This window comes from Anomaloglossus baeobatrachus, chromosome 1 (genome assembly GCF_048569485.1).
Source record: "Anomaloglossus baeobatrachus isolate aAnoBae1 chromosome 1, aAnoBae1.hap1, whole genome shotgun sequence".
Lineage (NCBI taxonomy): Eukaryota > Metazoa > Chordata > Amphibia > Anura > Aromobatidae > Anomaloglossus > Anomaloglossus baeobatrachus.
In genome coordinates this window covers 577611840-577636126 of record NC_134353.1, presented here as the reverse complement: position 1 = coordinate 577636126, position 24287 = coordinate 577611840, and the positions used below count along the sequence as shown (strand labels likewise).

The 24287-nt window shown below is 48.1% G+C and overlaps 1 protein-coding gene across 2 annotated transcripts in view; it reads right to left on the bottom strand.

Annotated features, from left to right (window-relative positions):
- The window catches only part of PUM3 (pumilio RNA binding family member 3), a 198189-nt gene that overhangs the window by 114471 nt on the left and 59431 nt on the right, over positions 1-24287 (bottom strand). For both annotated transcript variants that reach the window (XM_075339844.1, XM_075339852.1), the window contains exons 8-9: positions 11999-12173; positions 10619-10722 (exon numbers count right to left, since the gene is read on the bottom strand). In XM_075339844.1, coding sequence (XP_075195959.1) covers positions 10619-10722; positions 11999-12173 — 279 coding nt within the window. The remainder of the gene's footprint in view (positions 1-10618; positions 10723-11998; positions 12174-24287) is intronic.

Below are 24287 nucleotides of genomic sequence, written 5' to 3'. Positions count from 1 at the left end.
TGCAGCCCCAGCCTCTTGTGACGTCTTGGTTGAGACTCAGCTCAAACAAAAAGTCAGAGGAAGTGAAGTTATAAACCAAAACACATTCATAGGTTAAGTATAATGATGAGCAAAGTTCTTTTTACTTGAGTCGACCAAGTCGTATGCTCTGACAGGCTCGACTCAAGTAACGCATAATAGAAGTCAATTTTGGGCAGTTTGGCTTTCCACCCACATATGGATCATTTCAGGACGAATGTGGGACATTTTTTGGGGGGTTGGAATGCTGGCTCCATCATTCACTGAAGGGAGCAGGCTCTTTGTGCCAGATCGTTCATGAATGACACATCCGAGCACCCACGATACTCGACTTAGTAGAGAGCGTACCCGAACACCCCGAGGGTCAATCAAATATCGAGAAGTGGCGAGCATGCATAGCTCATCATTAGTAAGCTACATAGGGACAACTGTAGGGCATTTAATAATATGCCTAATTGCAGACTTGGTTCGGGTGTAAAGATGGATAAAAAAAAATAAAAATAATAATTTAGGTACCGGATCAACTCTTTAAAAGGGGTTGTCTACTATTTGGACAATCCCTCCTCAATCTGTAGGTTTCCCCTTCTTAAAATAGTAACACTTCTACTCCCCTCTGGTAGCAGCATTGTTCTACTGGTGCTGGCACTGGCTCTCCCAGGATCGTGCTACAGTATAAATGTAATGAGATCCCGGGGCCAATCAGTGACCGCTGCACTCTCCGCCTTTGGACACATCACATACATCGGGAAGAACTGAGAACAGCAGCAGCACTCACTTCCTCCATATTTGTCTTAAGGCAGTGAGAGTGAAGCAGCCTCAAAAACACTGGCAAGAAGTTCACTAACCCTATAAGTGATTCGCAGGAATTAACGGAACTGGAATTAACGGAAGTGGAATTAAAAATTACATTTTCTTTTTTTAACATCAGAGTGCAATCCGATGTTTTGCATGCACCCGCAGACATGAATGGGTGTGCGTCATCCGATATCCGCCGCCAATTACAGCATGCTGTACTTTTTTCTTAAGCCAAATCGATTTTGTGTTTGTGAGGTGACCGAAAAAACTAAGCTTGGGAGTTTCGATTTTTTTTTTCTCATTACGCCATTCATTAATCAGGGTAATAAATTATAGAAAAAACGAAGGGAATTTTGTTTACTTACCGTAAATTCCTTTTCTTCTAGCTCCTATTGGGAGACCCAGACAATTGGGTGTATAGCTTCTGCCTCCGGAGGCCACACAAAGCATTACACTTTAAAAAGTGTAACCCCTCCCCTCTGCCTATACACCCTCCCGTGCATCACGGGCCCATCAGTTTTGGTCCCAAAGCAGGAAGGAGGAAACTTATAAATTGGTCTAAGGTAAACTCAATCCGAAGGATGTTCGGAGAACTAAACCATGAACCAAAGAACAATGCAACATGAACAACATGTGTACACAAAAAAACAACAGCCCGAAGGGAACAGGGGCGGGTGCTGGGTCTCCCAATAGGAGCTAGAAGAAAAGGAATTTACGGTAAGTAAACAAAATTCCCTTCTTCTTTGTCGCTCCATTGGGAGACCCAGACAATTGGGACGTCCAAAAGCAGTCCCTGGGTGGGTAAAAGAATACCCTGAATAAAAAGAGCCATAAAACGGCCCCTTCCTACAGGTGGGCAACCGCCGCCTGAAGGACTCGCCTACCTAGGCTGGCATCTGCCGAAGCATAGGTATGCACCTGATAGTGTTTCGTGAAAGTGTGCAGACTCGACCAGGTAGCCGCCTGACACACCTGCTGAGCCGTAGCCTGGTGCCGCAATGCCCAGGACGCACCCACGGCTCTGGTAGAATGGGCTTTCAGCCCTGAAGGAACTGGAAGCCCAGACGAACGGTAGGCTTCAAGAATCGGTTCCTTGATCCACCGAGCCAAGGTTGACTTGGAAGCCTGTGACCCTTTACGCTGGCCAGCGACAAGGACAAAGAGCGCATCAGAACGGCGCAGGGGCGCCGTACGAGAAATGTAGAGTCTGAGTGCTCTCACAAGATCTAACAAGTGCAAATCCTTTTCACATTGGTGAACTGGATTAGGACAAAATGAAGGTAAGGAGATATCCTGATTGAGATGAAAAGGGGATACCACCTTAGGGAGAAATTCCGGGACCGGACGCAGAACCACCTTATCCTGGTGAAACACCAGGAAGGGGGCTTTGCATGACAGCGCTGCTAGCTCAGACACTCTCCGAAGTGATGTGACTGCCACTAGGAAGACCACCTTCTGCGAAAGACGTGAAAGAGAAACGTCCCTCATCGACTCGAAGGGTGGTTTCTGAAGAGCCGTTAGCACCCTGTTAAGATCCCAGGGTTCTAGTGGACGCTTGTAAGGAGGGACTATGTGACAAACCCCCTGCAGGAACGTGCGTACCTGCGGAAGCCTGGCTAGACGCTTTTGAAAAAACACGGAAAGCGCCGATACTTGTCCCTTGAGAGAGCCGAGAGACAAACCCGTGTCCATTCCGGATTGAAGGAAGGACAAAAAAGTGGGCAAAGCAAACGGCCAGGGAGTAAAACCCTGATCAGAACACCAGGATAGGAAGATCCTCCACGTCCTGTGGTAGATCTTGGCGGACGTTGGTTTCCTGGCCTGTCTCATAGTGGCAATGACCGCTTGAGATAACCCTGAAGACGCTAGGATCCAGGACTCAATGGCCACACAGTCAGGTTGAGGGCCGCAGAATTCAGATGGAAAAATGGCCCTTGAGACAGCAAGTCTGGTCGGTCTGGCAGTGTCCACGGTTGACCCACCGTGAGATGCCACAGATCCGGGTACCACGACCTCCTCGGCCAGTCTGGGGCGATGAGGATGGCGCGGCGGCAGTCGGACCTGATCTTGCGTAACACTCTGGGCAGCAGTGCCAGAGGAGGAAATACATAAGGCAGTCGAAACTGCGACCAATCCTGAACTAATGCGTCTGCCGCCAGAGCCCTGTGATCTTGAGACCGTGCCATGAATGCCGGGACCTTGTTGTTGTGCCGGGACGCCATTAGGCTGACGTCCGGCGTTCCCCAGCGGCAACAAATCTCTTGAAACACGTCCGGGTGAAGAGACCATTCCCCTGCGTCCATGCCCTGGCGACTGAGAAAGTCTGCTTCCCAGTTTTCTACGCCCGGGATGTGAACTGCGGAGATGGTGGAGGCTGTGGCTTCCACCCACAGCAGAATCCGCCGAACTTCTTGGAAGGCCTGACGACTGCGTGTGCCGCCTTGGTGATTGATGTACGCCAACGCCTTTAGGGCTAGATACACTGCCCTTATCTCCAGAACATTGATCTGAAGGGAGGACTCTGGCTGAGTCCAGGTGCCCTGAGCCCTGTGGTGGAGAAAAAACGCTCCCCACCCTGACAGACTCACGTCCGTCGTGACCACAGCCCAGGATGGGGGCAGGAAGGATTTTCCTTTCGACAGAGAAGTGGGAAGAAGCCACCACTGAAGAGAGACTTTGGCTGCCCGAGAAAGGGAGACGTTCCTGTCGAGGGACGTCGACCTCCTGTCCCATTTGCGGAGAATGTCCCATTGGAGTGGACGCAGATGAAACTGCGCAAATGGAACTGCCTCCATTGCTGCCACCATCTTCCCTAGGAAGTGCATGAGGCGCCTCAAGGGGTGTGACTGGGCTTGAAGGAGAGATTGCACCCCTGTCTGTAGTGAACGCTGTTTGTCCAGCGGGAGCTTCACTATCGCTGAGAGAGTATGAAACTCCATCCCGAGGTAAGTTAGCGATTGGGTCGGAGTCAATTGTGACTTTGGGAAATTGATGATCCACCCGAACCTCTGGAGAGTGTCCAGAGCAGTATTCAGGCTGTGTTGGCATGCTACCCGGGAGGGTGCCCTGACTAGAAGATCGTCTAAGTAAGGGATCACCGAGTGTCCCTGAGAGTGTAGAACTGCCACCACTGTTGCCATGACCTTGGTGAAGACACTTGGGGCTGTCGCCAGGCCGAAAGGCAGTGCCACAAACTGAAGGTGTTCGTCCCCAATGGCGAAACGCAGGAAGCGTTGATGCTCTGGTGCGATCGGCACATGGAGATAGGCATCCCTGATATCGATTGATGCTAGGAAGTCTCCTTGGGACATCGAAGCGATGACAGAGCGGAGGGATTCCATGCGAAACCGCCTGGTTCTCACATGTCTGTTGAGCAATTTGAGGTCCAAAACGGGACGGAATGAACCGTCCTTTTTTGGCACCACGAACAGGTTGGAGTAAAAACCGCGACCACGTTCCTGAAGGGGAACGGGGATCACAACTCCTTCTGTCTTCAGAGTGTCCACCGCCTGAAAAAGTGCAATGGTTCGCTCGGGGGGCGGAGATGTTCTGAAAAAATGAATCGGAGGACGAGAGCTGAGCTCTATCCTGTAACCGTGAGACAGAATGTCTCTCACCCATCGGTCTTGGACATGTGGCCACCAGGCGTCGCAAAAGCGGGAGAGCCTGCCACTGACCGAGGATGCGGTTTGGGGAGGCCGAAAGTCATGAGGAGGCCGCCTTGGGGGCGGTTCCTCCGGCGGTCTTCTTAGGACGTGACTTAGACCGCCATGAATCAGAGTTCCTCTGGCCTTTCTGTGGCCTGTCGGACGTGGAGAATTGAGACCTGGCTGAGGGCCGAAAGGACCGAAACCTCGGTTGTATCTTCCGTTGCTGAGGTCTGTTTGGTTTGGACTGGGGTAAGGACGAGTCCTTTCCCTTGGATTGTTTAATGATTTCATCCAATTGCTCGCCAAACAGACGGTCGCCAGAAAATGGCAAACCGGTTAAGAACTTCTTGGAAGCAGAGTCTGCCTTCCATTCGCGTAGCCACATGGCCCTGCGGACTGCCACTGAATTGGCGGATGCTACCGCTGTACGGCTCGCAGAGTCCAGGACGGCGTTCATGGCGTAGGACGAAAAAGCCGACGCCTGAGAGGTTAAAGACACCACCTGCGGAGTAGAGGCACGTGTGACTGCATTAATCTCAGACAGACAAGCTGAGATAGCTTGGATTGCCCATACGGCTGCGAATGCCGGAGCAAAAGACGCGCCTATGGCTTCATAGATGGATTTCATCAGGAGCTCTATTTGCCTGTCAGTGGCATCCTTGAGCGATGAACCATCTGCCACTGCTACTATGGATCTAGCCGCCAGTCTAGAGACTGGAGGATCCACCTTGGGACACTGAGCCCAACCCTTAACTACGTCAATGGGGAAGGGGTAACGTGTGTCATTAAGGCGCTTAGTAAAGCGCTTGTCCGGAAAAGCTCGGTGTTTCTGGACTGTATCTCTGAAGTTGGAGTGATCGAAAAACGCACTCCGTGTACGTTTGGGAAAACGAAAATTGGAATTTCTCCTGCTGAGAACCTGACTCCTCAATCGGAGGAGCTGGAGGAGAAAGTTCTAGCACCTGGTTGATGGACGCTATCATTTACTATGGCGTCCCCTTCAGGTGTATCAAGATTGAGAGCAGCGTCAGGTTCAGAGCCCTGATCTGCCACATCCGCTTCATCCTCCAGAGAGTTCTCATGCTGAGACCCTGAGCAGTGTGATGAAGTCGAGGGAAGCTCCCAGCGAGCCCGCTTAGCCGGTCTGGGACTGCGGTCCGTGTCGGAGTCCTCACCGTGGGACCTAGGAGTCACCCCAGGAGCACTTTGCTGCTCCGACCGAGGGGGGCCTGGGGGCAATGATTCAACAGTGCCCGGGGCCTGTGTTACCGGTCTGTGCTGCAAAGCTTCAAGTATCTTAGCAGACCATCTATCCATAGACTGAGCCATGGATTGAGAAAGTGACTCAGAAAGTTTCTCAGCCAACACTGCAAACTCTGTCCCTGCCACCTGGACAGTGGTAGCCAGTGGTTCTACCTGGGCCAAGGGTCCCACCAGTGGCTGAGGCTCCGGCTGAGTGAGTGTCACAGGGGCCGAGCATTGCACACAATGAGGGTAGGTGGAACCTGCAGGTAACATAGCCGCACAAGAGGTACAGGTTGCAAAATAAGCCTGTGCCTTGGCACCCTTGCTTTTTGCGGAAGACATGCTGTTGTCTCCTCCTAGAGCAAACAGTGAGGGTATATAGCCAAAAGCAATTACTGTGGCCGAACAGAGTAAATGTATACACTATAAGGATATATATATACACTTCGGCACCCAGGGGAGCCAGCACCTAGTAACAGGTGCGGCTTACCGACCGCCCTCAGCGGTTGTGTGTCCACCAGATTCCCTGCCTGGGCCTCCCAGAGCTGTGGAGCTCGGTCCTGAAGTTCTCCACCTGCAGAAGTGCTGATAGCAATGGCTGCCGGCGTTCTGAGAGGAGGAGGGAGCCGTGGGCGTGTCTCAGAAAGTGCGGGAATCTGGTGCCCCGCAGTGCTCAGTGAGGGGGGAGGAGGATACCTAAGTATGCTCCAGCCCTCTCCGCTGACGTCTAGTCAAGCGTCCCGCCCTTACCCCTGACTGGCAGGCCCGGGGGCGGGAGTATGCGGCACTAGGCCGCAAAAGCCGGGGACTAAAGTTAGTAACGTGGCCGGGAAACAAGCGCGGTCGGCGCGGTAGTCCCGGTCACAAAAACACCCAGCAGCTGCTGCAGCGTCCGTTACACAGGCGCTCTATGCGCCGTCCCCAAGGGGACACAGAGTACCTCAGAGTAGCAGGGCCCTGTCCCTGATGATACCCGGCTCCTGTCCGTCAGATTCCTCCAGGGGCTGCGGAGGGAGCCCGGTCCCAGTGTATGGTGACCGGTTAGGATCCCACTTCACCCAGAGCCCCTAAGGGATGGGGAAGGATAACGGCATGTGGCTCCAGCCTTTGTACCCGCAATGGGTACCTCGACCTTAACAGCACCGCCGACCAGAGTGGGGTGAGAAGGGAGCATGCCGGGAGCCCTGTTAGGGCCCTCTTTTCTTCCATCCGACAAAGTCAGCAGCTGCTGCTGACTAAAATGTGGAGCTTGCGTGAATGTGTCTGCCTCCTTCAACACAAAGCAAAAAACTGATGGGCCCGTGATGCACGGGAGGGTGTATAGGCAGAGGGGAGGGGTTACACTTTTTAAAGTGTAATGCTTTGTGTGGCCTCCGGAGGCAGAAGCTATACACCCAATTGTCTGGGTCTCCCAATGGAGCGACAAAGAAAACTACATTTGCTTTAGCCAATATAGCAAACATAGTAACAGACACATTCCCAAAATATCATTGCTTAAACTTAGAGAAAAGGGGTGCTATAAAATGTTTTGTTACAAAAAAAAAAAAGAAAAAAAACACACCAGGGTTATGAGATACATATACTAAGGTGTATAGATACATGACGTCTCAAAAAAAGGATAAAAGTGGGTCCATTTTATAATCCGGTGGTGTCTTACTGGAGGTGGTGTCAGCGTTGGTGGAGTGGGGTCACAGTACAAAGTATAATAAAACAAAAACAAAGGGCATTTAAAATCTTAAAGGCTGAGAATACAGAAATAGCATTGCAGGAGTATAAAGATATCAATAGGAAATGTAAAAAAGAAATCAAACAAGCAAAATTAGCTACTGAAACAAAAATCGCCAATGACATTAAAATAAATCCCAAAATCTTTTATAAATGCATTAATGCCAAAAGGAAAACAAAGGATAGTATCGGCCCCTTAAAATATAATAACAAGTTAGTTATAGAGGACAAACAAAAGACTGAGATATTAAATAGGCATTTCTCATCTGTATTCACCAAGGAACTGACTGTACCAGGGATCATTCAACAAGTGAAAAATCAAAGTTCACCACCCGATATAATTAATTTAACACAAGATGAAGTACGCCTACGTCTGAGTAAATTAAACATTGACAAATCCCCAGGGCCAGATGGCATTCATCCACGAATATTGAGGGAATTGAGCTCCGTAATCGACAGACCGCTGTATCTCATCTTTTTAGACTCACTTGTAACAGGGTTGGTGCCTCAGGATTGGAGGATTGCTGATGTGGTACCGATATTTAAGAAAGGTAAGAGGGTAGATCCAGGCAACTACCGTCCAGTAAGCCTGACATCAGTAGTATGCAAAGTTTTTGAGGGCATTTTAAGGGATGACATGCAAAAATATATTGCAGAAAATAATATGATAACTGACAAACAGCATGGATTCATGAAAGATAAGTCGTGTCTAACCAACCTGTTGGGGTTCTATGAGGGGGTAAGTTCAAACCTGGATATTGGTAATGCAGCTGATGTGATTTATTTGGACTTTGCAAAGGCATTTGATACTGTACCACATAATAGCCTTATACTAAAGCTCCAGAAGCAAGGACTAGGGGACACAATATGCAACTGGGTAAGGAATTGGCTAAAAGATAGGAAACAAAGAGTAGTCATAAATGGTACATTCTCTAAATGGGCTATAGTCAGCAGTGGGGTGCCGCAGGGATCTGTGCTTGGACCGATTCTTTTTACTCTCTTTATTAATGACCTTGTGGATGGGATTGATAGTACAGTGTCAGTCTTTGCCGATGACACCAAACTATGTAGGATATTAAAAACTGACCTGGATAGTACAATATTACAAAAAGATCTGGATAAGATGTCAGAATGGGCAGATACTTGGCAAATGAGATTTAATGTTGATAAATGTAAAGTAATGCACCTAGGACGGAGTAATCCTATAGCTGCGTATACATTAAATGGAAGTAAACTCGGGACTACAGAACAGGAGAAGGACTTGGGTATTCTCATTACAAATAAGCTGAGCAGCAGCACTCAATGTCAAGCAGCAGCTGCTAAAGCAAACAACATTTTAGGGTGTATAAAAAGAGAGATTAGATCCCGTGATCCCAACGTATTGTTACCCCTCTATAAATCACTTGTAAGGCCACATCTGGAATACGGGATCCAGTTTTGGGCTCCACATTTTAAAAAGGACATTCAGAAGTTAGAGTCAGTTCAAAGGCGGGCAACTAGACTATTACAAGGAATGCAAGGCCTCCCATATGATGGCAGATTGAAAAAGTTAGATATGTTTAGCTTAGAAAAAAGACGTCTCAGAGGAGATCTCATTTATATGTATAAATACATGTGTGGTCAATATAAAGGACTGGCACATGACTTATTTCTTCCAAAGACAGTACTAAGGACCAGGGGGCACTCACTGCGAGTGGAAGAAAAGCGATTCCGACACCTAAATAGGAAAGGGTTCTTTACAGTTAGAGCGGTCAGACTGTGGAATACACTACCACAAGAGGTAGTAATGGCAGATACTATAACAGCTTTTAAAAAAGGGCTGGATGATTTCCTCAGTACACAAAACATTGTTGGTTATAAATGACTTAGTGACTAAATGTAGAACTGGTGGAGGAAGGTTGAACTAGATGGACCTAGGTCTTTTTTCAACCTAAGTAACTATGTAACTATGAGGCAGGGGCGGTGGGTGTCCCAGAAACTGTCGGATGTGCTGGGGCTCAGGCTGCAGTCAGCACAGATTGAGCTCTCGGCTCAATGGCAAGCCAAGGTCTCATCTGTGCAATGCCACCTCCGGGCACCATTTTCTTTAAGTCCGCTGCTGGGAGATCAATGGGCTGGAGACATCTTGTGTGCAGATGAGATCTTGAGCCAAGAGCTCCATCTACGCACGCGCCGACTACGGGCGCTATTATTTGATGTCCTTACCGCCTGCCCCTCAGCACCAGCTGCCACAGACCCCCACAAAGCCGCCCCAGCACCAGCCGCCGCAAACCCCGCATTCGCCGAAGCATCAGCCGCCACAAACCCAGCATAGTTGCCGCAGACCCCGCACAGCCGCCACAGTATTCCCCGGTCTCCTGCGACCCCTCCCCACCACCCTGATAAGCCACATTCAAATGAAAAGATGCAGCCCTCACTTTGTATGTCATAACAATGGTGTGGGTTTTTTTAGCTTGCCACTGGACTGCTCTGTTTTTTACATTTTCTCTTGTTTAAATAAAATATTAGTTTGTAAGACAGTTTGTAGCACCTTCTTTCTGTTGGCTTAAATAATTATATATTTTGATAGATCAGATTTTTACAAGTGCGGTGGTAACAATTGTGTATTTTTATTTTTAATGGGGAAATGGGGTGTGATTTGAGCTTAAATTTAATATATTTTTTTAAAACTCTCTTTTTTTAAATTGTCTTTGTTAGTCCAACAGAATTTTGCTATCTATAGAAAAAATAATGGTTTCCTATGAACACCAGGCATGGGCTGGCTTTCACAGAAGTACTGTCATGACAGGCACAGTGGTCTTCAGTAGACCCCCATCATGGTAACCCTATCGGTGCCCTGTGATCACATCATGGGCACATAGACTAACGCTATCATGTGCTGCCATGCTGTAATTGTCATTGTGACAGACTGACAGTGGCATTTAACAGGTAATCCGCCGGCAGTGGCCATTAAAGGCAGATGATGTGTGATTATCACAACTGTGGGCAAAGACGAGGGTTCAGATGGTTTCACGTTTACCTGTGAATCCTCCTTTACATCTTAAAATGAAATATTCAAGTTCATATAATCTTAAATCGCTTCAAAAACATTTTAAATTCTGTAAAAGTGCAAAATGAAGATTGGCCAAGGGCAACTTTACTAAGCATAATGGCAATATATGACTATCTGAAAAATGACTACTTACTTTTGCGCAAGAGGAACAAGAATTTGTTTCATTTCACCCAAAATCGATTCCTTCTTTTCAGGTTGCACCTCTAACACCTGTTCTAAGGATGGATGAATAGTGGACTAGAACAAAAAAAACCCAAAATGTATTTTTCATTTAGTTACTTTAAAACCACAAATCGTATAGTTTAGCTACAAACACCATGTGATTATCATGTAATCGCTCATTAAGCTAGCCCCATGTGCCTGCAGACAATTTTCTGATCTTAGGTTCCCTTTAAATTTCTGCAGCAAAACTGCCCAATGTAAATATAACCTAAGAATGTAGCACCTGCCGTCAGATCAGAGATTAGCATTATTGCCCTGCAATACAGGGAATCCGTATCCAAATCCACCAGGTCAAAATCTAAACAGTTTCCCTACTGAACTCCGAAAACCATTGTGATAGAATAGATAGGTGGTTACAGATACTGCATAAGTTGTGTCTTGTATTAAGCTTAAAAGGGATTGTTCAGTACTTTGACAACCCCTTATTTTTTTCCCATATTCACCCCCATAAAATGCTTATACACCGCTCTGGTGCCGGGATGGTTCCAGAACTCGCTCTCCTGGGGCTCACATGACATTGTTATGACATGAGAGCCTTATAACCAATCACCTCCAGTTTCTCCCTTTCCTACAGGATTGAGAGCTGAGGCTGAAGCTCATTTTCTCTTGATTACTTAAGCCTCCGAAGGCAGGGAGAGGGAAGCTGGAGGTGATTGATCATGGGGCTCGCGTGTCATAACAATGTCATGTGAGCCATGGGAATGCGAGTTCTGACACCAATGGAACCAGATTCTAGTATAAGCTTTTTTGTTTTTATGGGGGGGTGAACATGGGGAATGAGAAGGGGATAACCCCTTTGCTCAGTGAAACATTTCCAGGTGTTAAGTACAGAATATGGGAATATCCCTTTTATTAGCTCCCAGAAAATGAGATTCAACGAGAAAGTAAGGGTAGAATAAGTCAAAGAACAAGAAATGTGTAAAGCTCTGTGGAATAGGTTAGCGATATGAAGACTGTATTTAGGTGGTAACTTATAACAAGTAAAGTTTCCTTTAAAATAAATTAGAAAATTGGTTTTTTTTCTACCTTGTGTTTTATGAAATTATTTGCAATAGCGTATTCACTTTATCTGGACAAGGGTGCATTCAAGTGACTGTATAAATCGGACATCAATCAGACCGCAATGCTCGCACTGGCCAAATCCAATGCAATAGCTTCATATATTTCGATTGGAGGCAAGAGGGGAGACACACGTGTGGCCAGTCAGATCGATGCGGTCTGATCTCGGTCTGAATGCATTTTAAGCACCAAACATTTGATAATGTGCATTTCTGTCCTATTCAATATTTACCTTGTAAAAACGAAATGTGTTTCCATACAGCTCTTCACATAACATGTTCCTCTGTTCTAAAATGGCTTTGTGGTTGTATGCGTACTCCACAATATATGAAGCCTCAGAATGTCGCAGAAGTTTCCTCACTTGGCCTTTAAAACTTTTTATTATCTCTGCAACTTGGGATTTTGACCTGTTCATAAAAGAAATAAGACCCATTTATTACACACCGAATACCCACGTCAATAATTTAAAGCAGATAGTCTCACCAGATTTCACAATACCAACTGTATAAATTATGAAATAGATCTTAGACCTGATCGATATGATGGATTTCCTTCGAAAATCTTCTTCGCAATGGCTGTATAATTGTTTATAAAAGTTTACCTTAATCTGTGCCCACCTAACCTATATGACAGTTCTTCAGTGACCCTCCAAACCTCACACAGCTCTGTACAAGCTGCAGCTGTCAGCTACAGTGCATTTAAATTTAACGATTTTACAATGACTGCCAATTGGTAAATATTTGCAGGTCTGTGGTTGTTAAAAACCCTGTTTACACAGGCAGACAGTACATCAGTGAGTCTAGGCTGCCATTTTTCACAGGCAGCACAAATCCTGTGTACGCAGGACAATTCACTGCCAAGAACGATGATCTTTTAGATAAACCAAAAGATCATTTCACCTGGTTATCGAGTGCTTCATTCATTTGTTGGGTGATCAGCAGTCTGTCCAGGCTTCACAATTTTTGTGAAATAAGCTTTCTTTTAAGCACTTGTTTCACAGTAATCATGTAGTGTAAATGCATCTTTAGACCAGGAACCTACGACGATGATGTTACAGGTTTTCTGGAGCATTTATGCACCATTTAACAAACAGGATACTTGTGTCATTTCGTTATCCTTTTGAACGCTTTATATTTTACGCATTTTCCATTGCCTTTTTCTTGTATGTCAAGTTTTAACTCCTTAGTAACAGAGCCAATTTCCACCTTTCTGACCAGGCCAAATTGTTTACATCCGAGCAGTCTCACTTTAAGGGGTACTTTGCACGCTGCGACATCGCTAGCCGATGCTAGCGATGCCGAGCGCGATAGTCCCCGCCCCCGTCGCACATGCAATATCTTGTGATAGCTGCCGTAGCGAACATTATCGCTACGGCAGCTTCACAACTGCCCTGCGACGTCGCTCTGGTCGGCGACTCGCCTCCTTCCTAAGGGGGCGGGTCGTGCGGCGTCACTGCGACGTCACACGGCAGGCGGCCAATAGAAGCGGAGATGAGCGGGACGTAAACATCCCGCCCACCTCCTTTACTTCCACATAGCCGGTGGAGGCAGGTAAGGAGATGTTCGTCGCTTCTGCGGCTTCACACACAGCGATGTGTGCTGCCGCAGGAAGGAGGAACAACATCGTATCTCCTATTGGTGCGACATTATGAAAATGACCGATGCTACACAGATCACCGATTTACGACGCTTTTGCGATCGTTTATCGTCGCATCTAGGCTTTACACGACGCGACGTTGTTACCGGCGCCGGATGTGCGTCACTTTCGATTTGACCCTGACAATATCGCAGTAGCGATGTCGCAACGTGCAAAGTACCCCTAAGAGTTAGGCCCCTTTCACATTGCATTTTTCCCTACGTCCACAGGTCCCGTCGGGGCATCCGTCCGGACCACCCCTCCCCCACTCTGCAAAGCGTGCTCCGGACGCATGCGCCCGACAGGGCCATTCACTGTTATGGAGCGCACTGCGTTAGCGTGTGCTCTGTTTTGTGCCATTTTTTGCACATATACGTTTCTGCAGATGGACACCCGAACGTGTACTCCTCTAAGTTCGATATATATATATATCTCATCCTGGTATAGTCCCATCTTGCTATATACTGCCATCCTGCTATATACCCCATCCTGGCATATGGCCGCATCATGCTATATACCCAATCCTGGCATTCGGCCGCACCCTGTCCTGCTATATACCCCATCCTGGCCAATGGACCCATCTTGCTATATACGCCATCATGCTGCTATATATACGCTATCATGCTGCTCATATGCCATCATGCTGCTCATATGCCATCATGCTGCTCATATGCCATCATGCTGCTCATATGCCATCATGCTGCTCATATGCCATCATGCTGCTCATATGCCATCATGCTGCTCATATGCCATCATGCTGCTATATGCCATCAGCCTGCTATATGCCATCAGCCTGCTATATGCCATCAGCCTGCTCATATACCCCCATCCTGCTATATGCCATTATACTGCTCATATACCCCCATCCTGTTATATGTCCTGCATCCTGTGGCACACAAAAAAAATAAATAAAATAAACGTTTATATTCACCTTTCCTCGCTCCACGCAGAATCGCTCCTCCTCTCGTCTGTGCAGACAGCACTGTGTGGAGCCGGCCACGATCCCTGCAGCACCGCGATCTTCTCCAGTCTGTGCCGGCGCGGCTATGTGGACACGTGCACACAGCGATGACATCGCTGTGAGCACCGCTAGTCTCCACACACAGCCGCGCCGGCAAAGACTGGAGAAGATCGCGGTGCTGCAAGGCAACGGTGAGTACAATATACTGATCACTGCACCCCGCGCTGATGATGATGCACGGGGGGCAGTGAATACAGCCGCACATGATCACTCCAGGCTGTAGTTGCCAGGGGTGAGCATGCGGGCTGGCTGTTAATTATGCGTGCATCCCCCACCCATCATCCCGCCCACCTGGCAGCGTTGGCTTTAGCGCCGAGATGATGGGCGGGAGGATGGGCGTACATATGGAATGAGCGGGCCCACGTGGTCACGGCAGGCACTGCTGCAGCCTGCTCGTGCCCCCGATGACCCGCTCCACCGCAGCACCCTCATTCCCCGCGGCCCTACATTCAGACTATAAGACACACACCCCACTTTCCCCCAACATTTGGGGGGAAAAAAAGTGTGTCTTATAGTCCGAAAAATACGGTACTTTATGCTCGTGGTAAATGTAAAAAACAAATTCCATTTATTTCTGAAAATTTCAGAATTTTGTCAAAAATGTTGCACTTTTCTAACTTTCAGTGTTTATATCTGTAAACCAGTTAATCATACTGTTCAAAATAATCAAGAAGTAACATTTCTCAGATCTACTGTACATTGTATCATTTTTCAAACGCCATTTTATTTTGTTAAGATGTTAGAAGGGTTTAAAGTTTAGCAGTAATTTCTCATTTTTTTCAAGAAGTTTACAAAACCTATTTCTTTAGGGATCTATTCAGATTTAAATGGACTTTTTTGGGCAGTGTCCAATACATGTGCCCCTCAACTAAAACCATACCCCTCAAATACTTCAAAACTGCTGTCAGGAAAATTTCTATCCCTTCAGGTGCTACACAGAAAATAATGCAAAGCTGAATGAAAAATATAAATTGCAATTTTTACTCTAAAATGTTTCTTTAGCCCCAATATTTTCACTTTTAGAATGCATAACATGACATAATGGACCCCTCAATTTGTTACTCAGTTTCCTCTGAGTGAAAGGATACCCTACATGTGGTCAAAAACCTCTATTTGGACAAGTGGGGGGCTCAGAAGTGAAGAAGCACTGAAGTTTGGCGCACAAATTTGGCTGAAATTTATTGCGGGAACCAAGTCACATTTGCAGGGCCCCTGATGTGCCTAAAAGGCAGAAACATTTTAGAAACTACAGCCCTCAAGGATTTTGTCCACTGTAAAGTGAGCAGTTTGAACCCATAGGTGCTACACAGACTTTGATAACATTAGGTCGCCATATTGAAAATTTCCATTTATTTTCTCAAAAAGTTTTTGATTCCCAATTTATTTTTACTTTTCCAAGAGGTAAAAAGAAAAAATGGACCCCACAATTTGTTACCCACTTTTTTGTGAGTGTGGCGATATCCTAGATGTAGTCAAGAAGTTTGGTTTGAATAAAAAGTCAGAATTGAAACAGAAGGAGAAATATTTTAATTTTGTAAAGAAAATTTGGCTGGAATAGATTGTGGGCACCATGTCACATTTGCAGCTCCCCTGAGGTACCAAAACATAAGAAACCCGCACAAATGACCCCATTTTGGAGACTAGACCCATCAAGGAATTCATGAATGGGTGTGTTGAGCACTTTGAACATAGAGGTGCTTCACAGAACCTTTTAAAAGGTGGATGTGAAAAAGATTATTACGTTTTGTAATAATAATAATGTAATCTAGCCCCAAATTTGTAATTTTGACAATGGATAATAGGAGAAAACAGACCCAGTAGTTTGTTATGCAATTTCTCCAGAACACAATGATACCCCCATACATGGTCAAAAACTAATGTTTTGGCACAAGGCAGGGCTTGGAAAGCGAACAGCGCCATTTGATTTTTAGAATGCAAATTTGGACACCGAGATACATTTGCAGAGCCCCCGAAGTGACAAAAATGTAGAAACACCCACGTGACCTCATTTGGAAAACTAAACCCCATAATGAATTCATCTATTTGTGTGGCAAGCATTTGTAACCCACAAACTACAGAGAAATATATTAGATTGTCAACCCCGTAAATTTTTCCGTTTTCCCAAACATTTGACTTTAGCCTAAAAGTTTTAATTCACACAAAGAGTATCAGAAGAAATAACAGGAGAAAATGGACATGACATTATCCTATGCAATTTTTATTGAACTTGGGCAGTACTCCATGTGTGGTTGTACATTACTGTTTGAGCACACGGTGGGGATCAAATGGGAAGGAGTGAGACTTCATATTTAGAACACAGATTCTGTTTTATCTTGTGGCCTTAATTAGCTGAGCCCTTGAGATACCAGATCAGCAGAAACCCCAAAAGTGACTCCCACTCATATTGGAAACATCACTGTTGAAGGAATTCATCTAGGGGTGAAGTGAGTACTTGGAACCCAGAGGTTCGTCACAGAATTTTATAACATTGAGATGTGGGAATATCGCATTTTAGTAGTAATAATGTAATTTTTTATTATTAACTGCAAATTTGTTGGTGACACAAGGATTCAAAAGGTGAAAATGGACCCCAGAATTTATTATGCAATTTTTTCCAAACACTGTGATGCCCTATATGTCATCAGAAACTACTGTTTGGCTACACAGCAGGGCTGAGCAGGTAGGAGCGGTGTTTTGCTTTTAGAGCACAAATTGTGGGTGACATTTACGAAGCCCCTAAAGTGCCTTAACAGCAGTAAAACCCCCAAACTGACCCCATTGTACAAATTGCACTTCTCAATAATTTTATCTATGGCTGTAGGGACTACTTTGTAACATCCATACCGTGCCTCTTTTCTGGAGAATTGCAAATATGCCAGTTTAATGCCCATACATTGTGCCCAGCTTGTGCTTCTGGAGACACACAAGCTATAAAATGTTAAGTGCCACACACTGAGCCACTTACCGCAGTTTAGGCACAGTGGGCTCAGGCTACTTTCACACATCAGGTTTTTTCCATCAGGTACAATCCGGAAAAAAACTGGTAAACCGGATCCGGTACCGCATCCGGTTTATCCCCATAGACTTGCATTGTAACCGGATTGTACCTGATGGCTTTGCGTTGCATCCGTTTTTTTTCCGGATGCGGCAAAATTTATCAAAGCGGGCGCGATACGGCGTGTTTTACAATGAAAGCCTATGGACGCCGGATCCGGCGCAATGCGGTAAAAAAGAGAATTTTGTTTACTTACCGTAAATTCTTTTTCTTATAGTTCCGTATTGGGAGACCCAGACATTGGGTGTATAGCTTCTGCCTCCGGAGGACACACAAAGTACTACACTCAAAAGTGTAGCTCCTCCCTCTGAGCTTATACACCCTCTGGAGAACCAGATCTAGCCAGTTTAGTGCAAAAGCTGAAGGAGAATAGCCACCCACAAGTAAAAACAGAGCAAGAACCGGAACAACCGGAGCCTCTGTTTACGACAACAGCCGGTGATAACACGCGGAACAAGAAACTGCCAACAGGCAACAGGGAGGGTGCTGGGTCTCCCAATACGGAACTATAAGAAAAAGAATTTACGGTAAGTAAACAAAATTCTCTTTTCCTTTATCGTTCCTATGGGAGACCCAGACATTGGGACGTCTCAAAGCAGTCCATGGGTGGGAAAAACAGAAAAACTGAGAAGTAGGCGGAGCCTAACTTTCACAAGTGGGCGACAGCCGCCTGAAGGATGCGTCTGCCCAAGCTCGCATCTGCCGAAACATGAGCATGCACTTGGTAGTGCTTTGAAAAGGTATGCAGGCTAGTCCAAGTGGCAGCCTGACAGACTTGCTGAGCCGTAGCCTGGTGCCTGAAAGCCCAAGAGGCACCGACAGCTCTGGTTGAGTGTGCCTTGATCCCCGGCGGGAGAGGCACCTGAGAACACAGGTAGGCATCCGAAATGGTCGACCTAATCCAACGGGCTAAGGTCGGCTTAGAAGCATGGAGGCCCTTACGCCGACCTGTGGTTAGCACAAAAAGAGAGGTGCACCGCCTAAGAGCAGCGGTGCGAGACAAATAGATCCGGAGCGCCCGCACCAGATCCAGAGTATGCAACGCTTTTTCAAAACGATGAACAGGAGCCGGACAAAAGGAAGGCAGGGAAATGTCCTGGTTAAGGTGGAAAGGAGAAACCACCTTAGGGAGAAAGTCCGGAGTCGGACAGAGAACCACCTTGTCTTGATGAAAAACCAAAAAAGGTGACTCCGAAGAGAGCGCAGCCAAATCAGAGACTCTCCTGAGGGAAGTTATGGCCACTAGAAAGACCACTTTCTGTGAAAGACGAGACAAAGAAACCTCCCTAAGAGGCTCAAAGGGGGGTTTCTGCAAAGCCGTGAGGACCAGATTAAGGTCCCAGGGATCCAAAGGCCGCCGGTAAGGCGGAATGATGTGAGATGCGCTCTGCATGAAGGTGCGCACCTGAGCCAGCCGGGCGATACGCCGCTGGAACAACACTGACAGAGTCGAGACCTGTCCCTTGAGGGAATTGAGGGATAGTCCTAGCTGCAGACCGGACTGTAGAAAGGACAGGAGGGTCGGCAAGGAAAAAGGCCAAGGAGCATGGCCGGAAGAGCGACACCAGGACAGGAAAATTCTCCAGGTCCTGTGATAGATTTTGGCCGAGGAAGACTTCCGAGCCCAAGTCATAGTGGAGATGACTTCAGGAGGGATACCAGAAGTCGTCAAGATCCAAGACTCAAGAGCCACGCCGTCAATCTGAGAGCCGCAGAATTCTGGCGGAAAAACGGACCTTGTGAGAGAAGGTCTGGACGGTCCGGGAGATGCCACGGCACCTCTACGGACAGATGGAGCAGGTCTGGGTACCAAGCTCGCCTGGGCCAGTCTGGAGCAATGAGGATGACCCGACGGCCCTCCATTCTGATCTTGCGCAGGACTCTGGGCAAGAGAGCTAGAGGGGAAAACACGTAAGACAGACGAAACTGGGACCAATCTTGAACCAGCGCGTCCGCTGCAAAGGCCTGAGGATCGTGGGAGCGAGCCACGTAAACCGGAACCTTGTTGTTGTGCCGGGATGCCATTAGATCCACTTCCGGAGTGCCCCACTTGCGGCAGATTGACCGAAACACTGCCGGATGCAGAGCCCACTCGCCGCTGTCCACGGTTTGACGGCTGAGATAATCTGCCTCCCAGTTCTCCACGCCTGGGATGTGGACTGCGGATATGGTGGACATTGAGTCCTCCGTCCACTGAAGGATGCGTTGAACCTCCAACATTGCCAGGCAGCTGCGTGTCCCGCCCTGGTGATTGATGTAGGCAACCGCTGTCGCGTTGTCTGACTGGACTCGAATGTGCTTGCCCGCCAACAGGTGGTGAAAGGCTAAGAGAGCTAGAAGCACAACTCTGATTTCCAGCACATTGATCGAGAGGGCTGATTCGGACGGAGTCCAAGTGCCCTGCGCTCTGTGGTGGAGATATACTGCTCCCCAGCCGGACAGACTGGCATACGTGGTGAAGATCACCCAGGACGGGGCCAGGAAGGAGCGTCCCTGAGACAGAGAGAGGGGCCGAAGCCACCACTGAAGGGAGCCCCTGGTCTGTGGCGACAGAGCCACTAACCTGTGCAAGGAGGAAGTCCGCTTGTCCCAACAGCGGAGAATGTCCAGCTGCAGAGGACGCAGATGGAACTGGGCAAAGGGAACCGCTTCCATTGACGCCACCATCTGACCCAGCACCTGCATTAGGTGCCTGATGGAATGACGGCGGGGCCTCAGCAAGGAGCGCACCGCTAGATGGAGGGACTGCTGTTTGACTAAGGGCAGCTTCACAAGTGCCGGCAGAGTCTCGAATTGCATCCCTAGGTACGTGAGCTTCTGGGTCGGAGTCAGAGTGGACTTGGGCAGATTGACAAGCCACCCGAATTGGACTAGAGTGGCGAGAGTGAGCGAGACACTCCGCTGACAGTCTGCACTGGATGAAGCCTTGACTAGAAGGTCGTCCAGGTAAGGAATCACTGCCAACCCCTGGAGGTGCAGAACCGCAACCACTGCTGCCATGACCTTGGTGAATACTCGAGGGGCTGTGGCTAACCCGAAGGGGAGAGCCACGAATTGGAAATGTTCCTCTCCGATTGCAAAACGTAGCCAACGCTGGTGTGAAACTGCAATTGGCACATGCAGATAGGCATCTCTGATGTCGATGGATGCCAGGAAATCTCCTTGGGTCATTGAGGCAATGACTGATCGCAGAGACTCCATGCGAAAATGCCGCACCTGAACATGCTTGTTGAGAAGCTTGAGATCCAGGATGGGCCGGAAGGAACCGTCCTTTTTGGGGACTAGGAAGAGATTTGAGTAGAAACCTCTGAACCGTTCCCGGGCGGGAACCGGTACAATTACTCCGTTGGCCTGCAAGGATGCCACAGCCTGTGAGAAGGCGGCGGCCTTGGAGCAGGAGGGAGTTGACAGAAAAAATCTGTTTGGCGGGCTGGAAGAGAATTCTATCCTGTAGCCGTGGGAGATGATATCCCGCACCCACTGATCGGAGACGTGTTGAAACCACACGTCGCCAAAGTGGGAGAGCCTGCCACCGACCAAGGACGTTGCTGGCGCGGCCAGATAGTCAAGAGGAGGCTGCCTCAGTGGCAGCAGCTCCTGCGGTCTTCTGAGGACGCGGCTTCGTGCGCCAGTTGGGTTTTTGGTCCTTGGCTGAGTTAGTGGACGAGGCCGAGGGCTTAGAGGACGACCAGTTGGAGGAACGAAAAGAACGAAACCTCGACTGGTTCCTGCCCTGGACAGGTTTCCTGGTTTTAGTTTGTGGCATGGAAGTACTCTTCCCGCCAGTAGCTTCCTTAATAATTTCATCCAGTTGTTCACCGAACAGCCTGGACCCAGCAAATGGGAGCCCAGCAAGGTACTTCTTTGAAGAAGCGTCTGCCTTACACTCTCGAAGCCACAAGATCCTGCGGATAGCGAGGGAATTAGCCGAAGCCACCGCAGTGCGGTGAGAAGCCTCCAGCATGGCAGACATGGCATAGGATGAAAAGGCTGAAGCCTGGGAAGTTAAGGCAACCATTTCGGGCATAGAGTCCCTGGTGAGGGAATGCATCTCCTCTAGAGAAGCAGAGATGGCTTTGAGAGCCCACACTGCTGCAAAAGATGGGGAGAACGAGGCCCCTGCCGCCTCATATACAGATTTGGCCAGAAGGTCAACCTGGCGGTCAGTGGAATCCTTAAGTGAGGTGCCATCAACTGTCCGGGCTGAGAGTCTAGACACCGGAGGGTCTACCTTTGGTGAATGAGCCCACTCCTTGACCACCTCTGGTGGAAAGGGAAAACGGTCATCAGAACCACGCTTTGGGAAGCGTTTGTCAGGACAGGCCCTAGGCTTGGTCACAGTGGCCTGAAAACTGGAGTGGTTAAAGAACACACTCCTTGTTCTCTTAGGCAAGGTAAACTGGTGCTTTTCTGCCAGAGAGGGTTGCTCCTCTGATACTGGCGGATTGAGGTCCAGTACAGAATTAATGGACGCAATCAAATCACTAACATCTGCGTCACTTTCGGACAGATCAATGGGGCACATGGAGGTAGCGTCCGAGCCCCCAGTAAATGCATCCTCCTCGTCCTGCGAGTCAGCTCGTGAATCAGAGCCATGGGACGAGGAAGGAGAGGGAGCCCTGCGTCTCCTTTTAGGAGGACGGGGTCTGGGACCAGATGAAGAATCCTCTGTGAGCTCCGCTGAGAGAGCCCTAGCAGCAGAGGCGCCCTGTTGCAGTGCATATTGCGTACAGCCTTGCAGCCTTGCTCCTCGTGTGAGACATGCTGCTGAAGTGGGTTGCTCTGAGCCAGAATGACCCCCAGAGTATATAAGCAGGTCCACAACCGGAGGTTGTGGCTTACCAGACCGTTTGTGTGCCCCCCAGATCCCACAGTCCGGACCCCAGAGAGATGCTGCAGCCAGCGCCGATCGCTGTGAGAACGCTGATAAAATGGCGCCGGAGCGAGGAGAGGGGGCGGGGCCTACTCTGAGAGCGGGATCTGGAGGGCCAAGGAGATTTACAGGGGAGGGAACATTTCCTCAGAGAGGAGTGTCCCTCCCCTGTGCCGAACGGCCGCTGGGCGGAGCCGCACTGTCCCTCTGCATGATTGACATGCAGGGGCAGTGAAATCAAAACTAGGCCTCAGGCGAAGCCGGGGCCTAAATTTAACGATGCGGCCGGCGCGCAGGCACCATCGGCGCGGTTCTCAGGTGAAAACCAGAGAACCGGCCGGAAATGTCAGAATAGATACACAGCCCACTCTCCCCAACAATAAAGTACAAGGGACCCCCGGAAAATAACGTCTCAGATACTTAGCTTGTGAGACGCAGGGTTTCAAGTCCCTGGGGATGAGTGCTCCGTCCGGCAGGATCCTGAAGGGCTGCGGATGGAGACCGGTCTCCTGCAAGGCAGGGAGAACCGTGCTGGCTCCCACTTCAAGCCAGAGCCCGAGGGATGGTGAAGGAGCGCGGCATGTAAGGCTCCAGCCCTGAAATCAACCTTAACAACACCGCCGACACAGTGGGGTGAGAAGGGACATGCCGGGAGTCCAGGCTTGGACCCGCTTTTCTTCAAACTCTTTCAAAAAATCAGATGAGAATGCATGTGTGGATGTATGCCTCCTGAACACAAAGCATTGAACTGGCTATATTTGGTTATCCAGGGGGTGTATATGCTCAGAGGGAGGAGCTACACTTTTTAGTGTAGTACTTTGTGTGTCCTCCGGAGGCAGAAGCTATACACCCAATGTCTGGGTCTCCCATAGGAACGATAAAGAAAAATGGATGCGGCTACCGGATCCGTTTTTGTTAACTGCGCATGCACCAAATTAATTAAAAAAGCTGATCCTTCAAAAAAAAAGGACAAACCGGATGCAAAAACGGATGCAAACCGTATCCACCGGATCCGTTTTTGTACGCATCCGGCATAACGGATCCGTTAAATACCGGATCCGGTGGATACGGTTTTACATTTTTTTGCCGGATCCTTTGGATCAGGAAAAAAAAGGATTGTGCCTGAATGCAGAAAACTGATGTGTGAAAATAGCCTCAGAAGGAGATTTGCATTTGGGAGCGCAGACATCACTGGATTTTATTGGGGGGGTGGGGGGGGGCAGCGGCAGCATTTTTCCAGAGTCATTACTTTACTGGTAACGTGGGAACTCCGTATACGTCCATTGACAGATTATGGCAATAAAGGAAGGATGCATCTGCACTGCTTTGAATTGTTCGGTAAGGAGGTGTAGCACACACAAGTAAAGGAGCTGCAGTTTATTTTCTATTGGTTTCGAGGTAGTCCAACTTCTTCATCAGGAAAAACCCACATTATAAAACAATAAAGTACACCACATCTTATAAGGCAGTTGACAATTAATAAGAGAAAAGATGAACACATTACATGTCAAAGCTCAGTCTGGTGTGAAAATAATTGACAAACTGAAGATAAATATGTTGAAATAAAATGAAAAATTCAACAGAAAACAAATTTACAATAAAATGAAGGGAATTTTGTTTACTTACCGTAAATTCCTTTTCTTCTAGCTCCTATTGGGAGACCCAGACAATTGGGTGTATAGCTACTGCCTCCGGAGGCCACACAAAGTATTACACTTTAAAAAGTGTAACCCCTCCCCTCTGCCTATACACCCTCCCGTGCATCACGGGCCCATCAGTTTTGGTGCCAAAGCAGGAAGGAGGAACTTATAAATTGGTCTAAGGTAAATTCAATCCGAAGGATGTTCGGAGAACTGAAACCATGAACCAAAAGAACCCTTCAACATGAACAACATGTGTACACAAAAGAACAACAGCCCGAAGGGAACAGGGGCGGG